The sequence below is a fragment of the Oncorhynchus keta genome, chromosome 8 (genome assembly GCF_023373465.1).
Source record: "Oncorhynchus keta strain PuntledgeMale-10-30-2019 chromosome 8, Oket_V2, whole genome shotgun sequence".
Taxonomy (NCBI): Eukaryota; Metazoa; Chordata; class Actinopteri; order Salmoniformes; family Salmonidae; genus Oncorhynchus; species Oncorhynchus keta.
Genome location: NC_068428.1, coordinates 22,599,950 through 22,612,825, shown reverse-complemented (window position 1 = coordinate 22,612,825; position 12,876 = coordinate 22,599,950). Strand labels below are relative to the sequence as shown.

Genomic DNA, 12,876 nt, shown 5'->3' with positions numbered 1-12,876 from the left:
ACAGAAATAACAAAACCCTGTACTCAAACATTTACATCAAAAGGTGCAAAGCTATGGCCAAAGACACAAAACATGCACATCAAAATATATTTTTTAAATCAAATAACATGGAAAACACTTTTTGTGCAGTATTCATTTTCCATCCTTACAAACCACTTAATGTAATACATTGCTGTATTATACATTGGCTGGTCATCTAGGTTTGTACCTGTAGGCTTTCCATCACTGAAAAAAACCTATGAAAAACCAGTAATTGATCAAATGGTTTGATGTGGCTCAGTCAGTAGAGCATGGTGCTTGCAAAGCTAAGGTTGTAGGTTTGATTCCAAGGGGGGACCAGTATGAAAAAGTATTACATTATGCATTCACTACTGTAAATTGCTCTGGATAAAAGTATCTACTAAAATGGAAAATGAACAGACCATTTCAGTTCTCACATAGAAATAAGTTGCATTTGCAAAGTATTTCAAGACACTTGAAAATATAAAGCAAGTATTTTTATATTCCTCAATTATCAGATTAACTGTTTTGTACAGATAATTATCACTCAAGTTACAAATGCACAAAAATAGTGCACTGGGCCTTTACTAGTCCTTTATTAGCAGCAGAGCAACAAGCAGAAAACAAATCTGCCCCCCCCCCCCTTTGTAACAAGGCTCAGAGGACACACCCAAATGAAGTAAGTGGGCCAACTGGGGGTGTTTTATGACAAATTAGTTCCCAACATGAATTCTCCAGACATCATAAAGCAAGTAATGACAAGAATGCCTGCCATGGGTTGAATTTGCACAAGGGCAAGAAACAATATTTGTAATTTAGACAATGGAAATACAGGAGTTCAAAGTTGCCATTTGTAAGAAGGTAAGATTTACAAAATGTTTTATTCTGAGTGGTGGGAAAAAATCCAAGTCAAACATTTATTTATAGAATACATGGACTAAACGCCGTCAGCACAAACCTATTTTTTACAGGGTCAACCTTGACAAAGAGATTGAGAGACAAAGCATATTATACAGGTCAAACTTAGTATTGACTCCTTACGAACAGTCTACAAAGTATTTATCTTAACAGTTCTATTACTAGTAAGTTCTAGTAAAGTGTCATCCATGGTTTGTATGTGTTCACAGGGTGTGCCGATTTACCAACTACTAGCTTTTGGCTGGAATGGAGTGGACTGGGTGAAGAGAAATGACTCATTGGGAAAAATCTCATTATGCCCGTTGAAACCCTTGAAACTGACCATAGATGAAAAATTCCAGTTTTAAGAGTTTTTTTTTTCACACTTTAAAAAACAGCTTTGCATTTACCTGAAATACTACCTTGAACTATGGGTACACAGTAAACAAAAAAAAAACTAACATTTAACAGACCAGTGTTGGTTATATTATCGCTTTTCTTGTCTTGCAATGACAATCTCTTTCCACAGGTGCCTTAATTCAGCCATTCTGATTGTTGAACTCTGACCTTACGATCCACAGTCTTAATAACCTAGTATAGTAAAACAGGTACTAAGGTGCATAAAACAAGGTCAATACATCTATCCTATTTAAGGCTATCCGCTATTGCAATAAGCCATGTGTATAGTGGCTAAGATTTTAAACTACAAAATGAAAACAGAACACTGCATTAGGATGGGAAGGTTAAAAATGTCTGTTGTGGGGTGGGAGCTGGAAGCGGTGGGTGGTCGGCTGGATCCTTCTGGAGAGAGTGTGGTGGTCAACTACAACCCCGTTCACCACATGGACATCTGGTAGTTGAACTTGATCTTCAGCAGGTACTTCAGGTTCACCTGTGCCACATCATACACAATGTATCTGGAGGAGGCAAGGTTAAGCAAAATAGGAACTAGGGAAAAGTGTGGGGGCATGGCATATTATTCGATGCAAGTTACATTCCTCAAACAGAAATACAACAAAAGGTTGTAAACTCGTCTTGATAACAGGACACATCTCTCTCTCAACCTCGTACATGTGTAATAACAAAGTAGTAGAGATGGTTTTAAATTCTATTGACAAGGCAGTGCACAAACCCACTTGGATGAAAATGGGCAAAAGTATAAGACTCAGATTCAGAAGACAGGCAGAGGCCCTCAGAGGAAGCAAAGGATACTCGTTGTACAGCAGACTCGTGTCGTCGATGTTGGTGTTGGTTCCTTTTCCCAGAGGCACTTGCACCCCATCTAAAGTGACAGTGGCACTAGGATCTGGGGCGTTTCGACCCAAACCTAACAGGGAGAGAAGGAAGAAAATAATGAGTTAAGTGCCAAGTAAGTTACAGTAATATAAATGTGTCTACATATTGCATGATTGTATACAGCCTTTTCAATGACTTAAATATGATTTAAAATCACCTTACCTTTCACACTGTGTTTACCCTTGGGTAGTTTTGTGATGTGTGAGGCCTTCTTCAGTTCATGCCTGTACAAAAGATAAACAAATATCAATAACGATAGTTGGCATTGCAGAGAATATGGAATATTAAAAGGATTCTATGAACCTGAGCCATCACTCACATGTTTCCGAGGGCGACCTCTCCCAGTAGAAGTAGGCCAGTTGGGTCGGACTGGGAGGTGTGGCAGTAGTTGGCCGACTTGGACACCATGTCGGCAAAGTACACACCTTTGCCAAACATGTAGCCCGTCTGGAATGTATCAGGACAACATCATGAGCATTTTTCAAATGTCACAACGTAGTGAAGCTGAATTTGAACCGGTGCTGTTGCCATATAATGCTAAATATGGACTGCATACAAGACCATGTCACCAGGTAATAAAAATAATCCCATGTTGATCAGCTATAATAAAAACAAAGAAGGAGGAACTTCCGCTATGCATCCCAAGCATTAGTTGGCGCTGTAGTGCGAGGTGGACACTCACCACGGGGGCTTCAGGAGGGGCGATACGCAGACCCTGAGAAAGGATACCAGCGTAGTTGGTGGCACGAGAACCGTGCCACAGAAGCTGTCGATTGGGCAGATCCTGGAAGGGGCGGTACTTCTGGTACTCTCCCTCCCTAACGATCTTGAAGATCTGAGAAGGCGGAAGCAAGACACCACGGAAGTTTTATTAGTCGTATGTAAGGGATACACATCGTATACACCGTCCATAGAAATGCTTACTTGAAGGTTCCTTCTCAACAATGCAACAGTAAGAAATAATAAAATATAAGAATAGGAACATAGAGTAAATGGCTCAGTAAAATAGAATATACATTTGATCACAGGTATAATACAGGAAGGCACAAATTATAGTCCAATATTTATGTGTTTTGGGGAAGGGGATATTAGGGGGCAAGTGTTTAATTATGCAGTATTTAGCAGTCATAATAAGAGTCTGGTAGAAGCAGTTGTGAAGTGTGTGTATGTGAGCTTCTCAGGAAAATCTTACCTCCTCAACTTCCAGTGTGTAGGTGTTGTGTGTAGCAGCGTGTGTGTTCTTGACATACTGCAGAATGATCTCTGCCTCCTTTGTGGTCTTGTCAACAACCTGCAAGGTGGATGACAAATACAACACAATTCATAACTTTTAGAGCACTGTATTCACAAGAGAGAGTAGCATTGAAAAACCACCAGGCCCTACTGTACCTCAATCTTGGTTTTGAGTTTCTCATAGTTGATGTCGATAGGGTCCTTCTTGTTATCCTCGGCCCCTCCTTTCAGCAGACTGTAGGCCACTTCAATGTCCAGTAGGTTGTCCAACATCTGGACCTTAGCCTGGTTTGTAGTGGGACACAAAGGGTTAAAAACAGCTACCATTACTTACTGAAGAGTTTAGAAATAAAGTCAACTAGACTCCTTTGGTTCAAGTACCTCAGGATAATTGACTGACTGTGTACGCCTGGAGATGGAGGTCTGACAAATGTATGACTCAAGTTAAGGCCAGAAAAATCTGGCCTTAATAACCACGTACTCTTAAAATCTCTACCCGGCACAGCCAGAAGATGACTGGCCACCCCTCAGAGCCTGCCTTTCTAGGGAGTTTGTCCTAGCCACCATGCTTCTACATCTGCCTTGCTCGCTCTCCAGGGTTTTAGGCTCAGTTTCTGTAGTAGCACTTTGTGACAATTGCTAATAAATACATTTGATTGAGAGGATGAGCGTGAGAGAGAACAAAGGTGTCCTCACCTGAATGTAGTCAAGGTTGCTGAGCAGCGGTGGTTTCTTCATGCCAAAGTCGTGAGGTATGAGGGTGTAGAAGCGATTGGACAGGTCCAGAATGTGGGACTCTGAGGAACTGTCCGACACAGCCTGCTGCACCTCACTGAGGAGGGCGTAGGCACTCTGAATCTGCCTCTTACTCAGCTTCCCCAGCGGCATCTTCTGGAGGTCAATCTGACAGGAAAGACAAAAGATGAATGACTCATTCTCAATTAAGAGAAATCAAAAGGGGGAAATGGGGGTCACATTTGGACAAAAATACACATTGAGAAAAACCAACACACACACACACACACTCTCCAACTCAGTACCCACCTCAAACTCTACCATGGCCTTCTTCATGCTCTCCACATCAAAGATGGTCCTGATGAGTTCCTGGACAGGCTTGGCCAGCAGAGAGTTTGTGCCAGCACTGGCTGTCAGCCTCTTCACCGCCTCCTCATCCTGGTGGGGAAAACAACCAATCAGATATGGGACAGAGATAGGATGGGCCGATCAGGGTTAATCGGTGAAGGCCACAGTATACATTTCTCAATTAAAAGTTGGCCTGTCAAGTCAAATGCACAACAGGTTTCTTAAATTTGAACACAAACGGTCCTGTGCGTGTCTGTGTGTTCTAGCTGTACCTGACCATAGTCGATCTCCAGAGGGTAGAACCTGTTGGGATACTTGGTGAAGTGGGAAGAGCCCCAGGCGTTTCCTGTCTTCTCTTCGTACACACCCAGGAAGTTGTCCATGGCAGAGTTCTTATCATGGAACTTATCCAGCTTATTTCCCCCGATGGTGGTGCCCACTCTGCCCCAGGAGCGGAACACCCAGTACCTACACACAGAGAAGAAAGGCAGAGGGAGAGGAAAGAGAAGGGTGAGATGAGCTGGAATAGGGACAAGAAAGAGGTAGGAGAAAGAGGAAGAGAAATACAGGGAAAGCAGAGAGAGTAACACGGGGGAGAGAGGAGTGCTGAATGGGGAGGATAAAGAGAGAGGGATGAGAGGAAGTGGCCCCCTTTCACCCGGAGGATAGACTAACCGTTTATGCACATCGTCCTCCAGCAGCTGCAGTTTGTAGTAGGAGTTGGTTCCCCTGACGATGTCCACCAGACCTAGCGTAGCGCTGAAGATCTTGCCATTCTGATCCAGGACATGAGCACTGTTCTCTAGACATGAGTCTGGGTCCACTGCTGCCCCTCCTTTCACAGTCAGCTTCATCTTCTTACTGGCCTTGCTAACACCTGAAAAAGCAGAAATTAGATTGTTACAACTGTAAAAGTGGAATTGACCCAACTGCCATACACTCTAGCATAGCAGACTGTAAAAACAAAGTACTCCACGATAACAGTCAGTTAAGTTACTCAATGTTACTTCCGATTCCATACCTTCCTCCTCCTTCACCCTCTTGGTGCTCTTGCCAGCCATGGCTCCAGACCTGGAGGCTGCTGACTGAGCCTGGGTCTCTAGTTTGACCTCGGCCCCCCAGGGGGAGATGGCGTGCAGGGAGACCAGCTCCTGCAGGGCCTTGCCCGAGGACTTGATGTCAGTAAGGAAGTCCTCTGAGACCACGCGCACGCCCGCCTCCTCTGCCTCCTCCATCTTCTTACTCATCTTCTCTACCTCCTCTGTGAGAGAGAGCACACCAAAGATGTCAAACTAGGGAAAACAAAGAAACCCAACCTATCCAACAAAAGTTGAATCCAACAGCCCCCTCTGATTGATTGGCTACTCACTCTTGGTGCTGAGGCAGAGAGTAGCCTTATTGGCTGTGCCGGTGATCTTCCCGCCCAGCTCCTCCACAGCAGCCTTCAGCTCATCCTTGTTCTGTCTCAGCTTGCCCACAGTCAGCAACTTCATCCCTGTCAGAGGCTTATCTACAGGGGAGAGGAACCGATATAGACAGAATTAGAATGAGTAGAATGGCCATTCCAATACTATGAATGGGGCTGGTCATGTGCTAGCATCGCACTTAGGAACAAGATAATATATTCACTGTAGAATAGAGAAGCAAAAATAGAGTGAAATCATTGTTGTTTTACTCTAAAAGAGGTATCTCCATTTCACCAGATTCCTCAGCACAATGAGAAGATAATGACTTAAGTCATTCCAACAAGTTGGCCCACTACACCACATTCTCCTACTGGTTTCTGCTTACCTGCAGGGGCTCCCTCTGGGAGGGGTATACTGGGAGCACTGGAGGCACTGGGGACGGGAGCGGATGCAGAAGAGGCTGGGGGAGGGGCCACCTTGGGGAACACCCGGTCCTGTCTCTTAAACTTGAACTTCTTGAGGAAGGGAAGCTCATGGAACTCCTGCAGGGGAATAGATTGGAGGAGGAGATGTTCGAGTTTGACATTCACAAGAGCATAGTGAGTTATATCTGAGATCTTTGTCGAATTCATTAGGCACGACACCGAAGAAAACAGTCCTAAACAAGCAGGTACTATGTGAACTTGTCCAATAAGAAATGGCTTTTTCATTTTCTGTTGCAAAACGTTTTGCTTACCGATAAACCCAGATAAATGAAATTCTATTTGTTACATGCACGAAATACGGTGAAATGCTTACTTACAAGCCCTTAACCAACAATGCAGTTAAGAAAATAGAGTTAGGAAAATATTTACTAAATAAACAATACCGAGGATATATGCAGGGGGTACAGGTCAGTCAAGGTCATTTGTACATGTTGGTACAGGTAAAGTGACTATGCATAGATCATAAACAGCGAGTAGCAGCAGCGTACATGAACATCAAACTCTACAGACGCTCTGAACCCAAAGAAGGGGGCCTACCTTGGGGATGACCCAGCCCTTGCGGTTGGGCAGCTGGGTCTTGAACACACACTTGGTCCAGGCGGAGAGGTCTCCAGTGCAGTAGTAGGCGTCGCTCTTGAACACCAGCTGGCCCTGGCACTCCTCGCAGGGCTTCAGTGCGCCAAAGGCCATGCAGTCTCCTAGGCTGTCCACCACCTATCAATTAAACAACACACTATTTGACTGGCTGTTTGACCCATCACACAGACACACAAACCACACACGTTTACACAGTTAAACGAGACAGACCGCAGAAATGGACAGATAGAAAGAAAGACAACTACTGAGACAACTACTGAGACAGATACAGTGAGCCTCCTTACATTGGACTCTCCAGAGGGCACTTCCTGTCCGTTGGCGATGAGCAGCTCCTTCATGTCGTTGGTGGAACAGAACTGCCTGAGCTTGTCCTTGATGCCCCAGATCAGCTGGCTCTGCTCCTGTATACACACAACCACACAAGAGGGGGTTTGGAAAACATCACCCGCAAAACATATGGGCATATAGTTACATACACACATACACAATGACAATTACATGATGTTACTAATTTGATGAAGTAAAGAAATATTCATGTTAAGGCATTTCCGCAATTTTCAGGAGTGAACCTTCATCTGCAAGTCCACTTTCTTCTTCTCCTCCTCATCCTCCTTCTTCTTCGATGCCCCTTCTCCATCTACCTCATCAGTCTCTCTCTTTCTGAGGGAAAAACAGGGAAAATAAATTGTTTACATTCTCTATGCAGGAACCAATTTATCTACCAAGCAAAACATTTACAAGCAACATTTCAAATCACACTATTCTGTAATTCATCCTCCAAGAGAAAGTTTTGCTGTTGAAAACTTCCTGAAGGAACTTGACAGGCACAGACTTCCCCATTAACTTTGTAAATGAGGCCTGTTGGGAGCAGAGCCTTATCCAAGGTTAGTCAAACAAGGCTGACACCTTCATTAATCAGGGAGATTCATTAGTGTCCTGACACCCGGTGGAGACACACATCACCCAGTCTCTGGAGAGGATTCAAGTTACTACACGTCCCCGTGACTCCGTGGGTGACTAGGATGTCACCCTCTTCCCCTCCCTCTGGTCAACCTCTCCCCTTCAGGAGGGAAATTAATCAGCTTCCCAGAGGCCTATCCTGTCCCTCTAAACATCTGTCAATCACTGCCCCTTAAACACATTGTCCCATAGTGGTCACCACCTGACTCACAGGACAGGAAACAAACACCAAAAAACATCCACCCCCTATGATAGAATCTATAAAAACAACCCATCTCTGCCTTGTGCACACACTCAGCCTGTGTGTGGTCATAGCAGTAGCAGTGGTTGGGAGAGAGGTGGTACTTTGTAGAGATGGCAGCAGATCAATACTAATGCATTCCCTTTCTCACAAGTCCTCCTGACAAACACTGCTCTTCATTAGAGAGAGGGAGAGTCAGGCACAGAACAAGACGGACATTCTTCATTTTAAGCATCATTATTCTGACTAGCTACCGTTTGGTAAGTAGCCCTTTCTTTACCAAAACTGCATTTTTATGTAGTAAATCAATAAGGAATCATTTAAATCAGAATCACTTTAAGACAATTTTCACAATGTTACAATAAGCAAGTCTGACTTCCCTTTCAATTTCAGGAAGATGACAGAGATCACAGCATCACTGAATCGCTCAACCTCCCTTCTCTTCGACAACTCAACCTTCCCCCCATACCTTCAACCCCTCTGGACCTCCTCCTCCCCCTCTTCCATCCCTCCTCCCCCTGACCTGGTGGTGTCCCCCAACGTTGTGTACATGGTGGCTGAACTCATCATAGCAACCCTCTCCACCGTGGGTAACCTGCTGGTGTGTGCTGCCGTTGGCCTCAACAGGAAGCTACGTACTGTCACCAACTACTTCCTAGTGTCGCTGGCCGTAGCTGACATCTGCGTGGGTGCACTGGCCATCCCTTGCGCCATCCTCACTGGCGTTGGCGTGCCCCGCCACAACCTCTACCTGTGTCTGCTGATGCTAAGTGTGCTCATCATGCTAACCCAGAGCTCCATCTTCAGCCTGCTAGCTGTAGCTGTGGAGCGCTACGTGGCCATCTTCCTGCCCTTCCGCTACCACACGCTCATGACGCCACGCAACGCTATCCTAGTTATCCTGGTGACCTGGGTGCTGGCTTTCCTCATTGGCCTGGTGCCACTCATGGGCTGGCACAAAACACCGCCCGACTCGGGCTACTGCTTCTTCGTGTTCGTGGTGGACATGACCTATATGGTCTACTTCAACTTCTTTGCCTGCGTGCTAGCGCCCCTGGTGGTCATGTTCCTCATCTACGCCAAGATCTTTGTGACAGTCAAGCGGCAGGTACGGCGCATCGCAGCAGAGCGCGGGGGCGGCGTGGGGGGTGCGGAGGGGCAGGCGGCCCGGGCGGCCAGCATGAAGAAGGAGATAAAGACGGCCACGTCGCTGTTCCTCGTCCTCTTCCTCTTCACTGCCTGCTGGATACCACTGCACGTCATCAACTGCTTCCTGCTGCTCTGCCCCGGCTGCCCTGTGCCTTTGGAGCTCCTCCTCACCGCCATTATCCTATCACACGCAAACTCTGCCGTTAACCCCTTTCTGTACGCGTACAAGATGAAGACCTTCCGGAACACCTTTAAGGCCATCTTCCTCTGCTGTAGAGCTCTAGGGGACTGGGAAGAGGCGGCCGATGGTGGGGGGACCACCACCCACAGGACCTGACCGAAGACCCGTTGGTACCGCCTTGACTCGCCATTCCTTAATGTTCAACTGGTGAGGATTATGTACCATTTGGTGGTCGTTATGCCCAGAGAACTGTCTTTTACAATAAACAGACCTGCTAGAATATCAGGGACACATCTCCTAACTAACGTTAATATACCACTATGTACATTCCAGTAAAGTTAAAGTTTGTGGACACCAGACTACTTTATTTGCTTCATTAGAGAAAGCCTCACCCTTTAGATTTGACGACGGGCAACCTTCTCTTCAGCTCCTCCTTGTCCTCCACCCTGAGTGTGTTAAAGCCTTTGAGCTGAGCGGCGCTGTACTCTGGTTTGAAGACCAGCTCCTCCCTGCGGCCCACAAAGCAGGCGGTATGGTACCAGCGGTCTATCAACCCCAGCTGGGGCTTCTCTGGGTCAATCGTCTTCTTAGATACACGGATCTGGTCCTGGAGCACAGAGGAAAGGAGTTCGGGCTGTTATGATAGTGTATATTTGGGTTTATGTAGGATACCTATTCAAGTATTTATGGACATTGACAATCTATTCTAAAACTTTCTATTTTTATTTTTTACACTGAACAGATGTTGAGGAATAGCTGTACTGTAATTACTTGTTTTACAGCCATGTGTATCAGATCATCTCTATGTACAAAATAAACAGATCTAAATATTGACTCCTCACCTTTTCAATTTTCTGCTCACACCCTTTACATGTGCTGCGATTGGACTTGGCATACTCCACTGCAAAGTCATTCAGAGTCTTCTCCCCTTTGGCCCCACCCTTCACATCACCTTTTCCTGTGAGGAAGAGGGAAGCCATATTTGAAATCTGACCTCCAGTCAATGAGCAAGACATTTTTTGGGGTCCCATTTCAATGACATCAAAGGGGTACACAGATGACTCCACACTGGGAGAAAAGTTAATGGTTAAAGACTGACCTCCTGCAGCTCCCCCAGTCTCGATGGCCTTCTTGACCTTCTCCTGGTCCTCCCATCGCAGGTCAGAGAATCCAGCGATGTCTGCAGGAGACTGGGCAGACGCCCGCAGCCAGAAGCAGGAGAAGTGGTGCCAGTGGGGCACCTTACCGTCAAACATGGGCGACTGGGGAAAATAAAATAATGGGAGGGGCCTGGTGGGTAAGGTAATCACACTACATTGTACATATCTAGTCCAGGTTGTAGGCTCATATGACTCAGGGTGACAAAAAAAAAATGGTCACCAGCAGGCACACTTGCCATCTTATCTAGCAAGCTATGTCACTTATTTCACTTGTGAAGTGTAAACATTGGTTCGTGTGAAATTCTTGGCACAATTCACACAACTCTCAAAAGTGTTATGACAAATGACTGCACTGGCGATGTTGCTGAAGTTTTCCCTGAGCTAATTTGGAAATGGGTCAAACTGACATATGCTGCATTCAAAACTACTGAACTCGGAAAAAACTTGGTCAAATCATGACCTAAGTGATCTTGTGGTCGGAAAGGCGGAGTTCTAGAAAGCTGCCCCGAGTTCCCAGCTTGGCATTCCGAGTTGGACCTTGGATGACAATTCAAAACGATTTTCTACAGTAGGAGCGCGTTTTTTTTTAACCAGTTGTTATGAACGCGCTAAATTCAAAGATTTCCAAGTTCCGAATTGTTTTGAAAGCGGCAGATACTACCGCGGGTCTTTGAATTGAACTAATGAATTGAATTATTGGAAATCAAGGGCATGTGGTGGTGGAACGCGACCTTTTTATTTATTTTAACCAGGTAGGCTAGTTGAGAACAAGTTCTCATTTACAACTACGACCTGGCCAAAATAAAGCATAGCAGTGTGACCTAATGGAGATTTGCCATGGAAACGCGTTGGGAAAGATGCCATTGGGGACAGACACGAAACTCCTCAATGACCCCAGCAAAATTAGCCTATTAGGCCGTTATTGATGTGTATTTGACGCTCGAGGTAAGTATAATTCTTATACAGATGTTAACCCCAATACATGTTCATGGCATCGTCACCAATCAACTGCAATACAGATAAAAACGAATTTGACGAGCACAACAGAGTTCTGTGTGATAGTTATGCTACCAGTTTATACGAAGCGAAATTAGTTAGCAGTCAATTATATTATAAAAAGAAAAGGGAAAACGTATGTTATGTAGCGAAAACTGCCAATTATATCCAAATCGGATATTAGTAGCCACATTGCGGGCCTGTTACAATACATAAATCACGACGGGTTGTCCGAATATCCACTGTTTAGAACAGATGTGTTTAACCTGCGACAATTCTGCTTCCTTCTCACTACCATCTGCATTCAATTTACTTCGATCACATCTATGCATGCCCGAGACATATCATCCAAAAAAGAATGCGCTGCTGGTGCGAAGGAATCAAAGCCCGTTCTCATTTAAGCCTTCCGAAGCCATTTAAACGCAAATGAGTTCTATCAAGACAACACAAACATGCTGTATTCGTAAAGGAAATCCACAACATATCAATAATGGGCTGTTTAGTGCAGAAACAACATAACCGTATAAGTGATTCTTAATGATTCTGAGATTGTCCACACTTATACAGTTTTCTCGGAAATCCAAATACGCTCTAGCTACATTACCTGCACCATGATAGCCATCCGCAGCGAATCCTTTGCTATGTTTTCCTTGCATTTCTTGCACGAAGCACGTCCACTTTTGGCATATTCAGCTTTGTAAAGCTTGTCCTCTTGTGCATCTGCCATTTTTGTTGAGTTTATACACACAATTAGATTGATTTAATGTAAATCTAACGTGCTTGGCAGTAGCCACTACAATGTAGTTGCAGCCCGCGTGCAGATTACCCGCGCAGATACGCAGACAAGAGCAATCGAGGAAGATGTTCTAAAAGACATAGAAAGTCAAATACAGAGTACAATAACCAACGCTCAAAAAAACATTTTTATTTCAAACGAATAACCTTTTATTAATTATAGTATTTGTACTTTTAGATTTTATTTTAAAGTTCTATTTTTGGACTTAAATTAAGAATATATATACAGATTGATTGTTGAAGAAAGCTATCTAAAATCTTACTGGTTGAAGAATTGATCCGACCAAAAGTGTTAAAAAAACATGAAGAGATGGCTTTTTATAAATAATGTTTTGTTATTGCATTTAACTCCTGGAAAGGCTGTAATCGAGGTAATTTCCTTAGAAGGTGACGTGAT

At 44.6% G+C, this 12,876-nt stretch overlaps 2 protein-coding genes across 2 annotated transcripts; one reads left to right on the top strand and one right to left on the bottom strand.

Moving 5' to 3' along the window:
* Window positions 1-862: 862 nt before the first annotated feature.
* On the bottom strand, window positions 863-12,539 carry parp1 (poly (ADP-ribose) polymerase 1). The gene is made up of 21 exons (XM_035775104.2): window positions 12,289-12,539; window positions 10,628-10,790; window positions 10,371-10,486; window positions 9,921-10,135; window positions 7,567-7,657; window positions 7,282-7,398; window positions 6,938-7,114; window positions 6,301-6,457; window positions 5,879-6,019; window positions 5,531-5,770; window positions 5,185-5,386; window positions 4,782-4,977; window positions 4,471-4,599; window positions 4,123-4,329; window positions 3,583-3,711; window positions 3,386-3,484; window positions 2,876-3,028; window positions 2,513-2,640; window positions 2,356-2,417; window positions 2,110-2,224; window positions 863-1,814 (listed from the first exon to the last, which is right to left on the bottom strand). Exons 1-21 carry the CDS (start codon window positions 12,409-12,411, stop codon window positions 1,733-1,735), a joined length of 3,042 nt encoding a protein of 1,013 aa, XP_035630997.1. The 5' UTR covers window positions 12,412-12,539; the 3' UTR covers window positions 863-1,732.
* On the top strand, window positions 8,062-9,927 carry LOC118387163 (adenosine receptor A2b-like). The gene has a single exon (XM_035775342.2). The coding sequence runs from the start codon at window positions 8,596-8,598 to the stop codon at window positions 9,682-9,684; it is 1,089 nt and encodes a 362-aa protein (XP_035631235.1). The 5' UTR covers window positions 8,062-8,595; the 3' UTR covers window positions 9,685-9,927.
* Window positions 12,540-12,876: the final 337 nt, after the last annotated feature.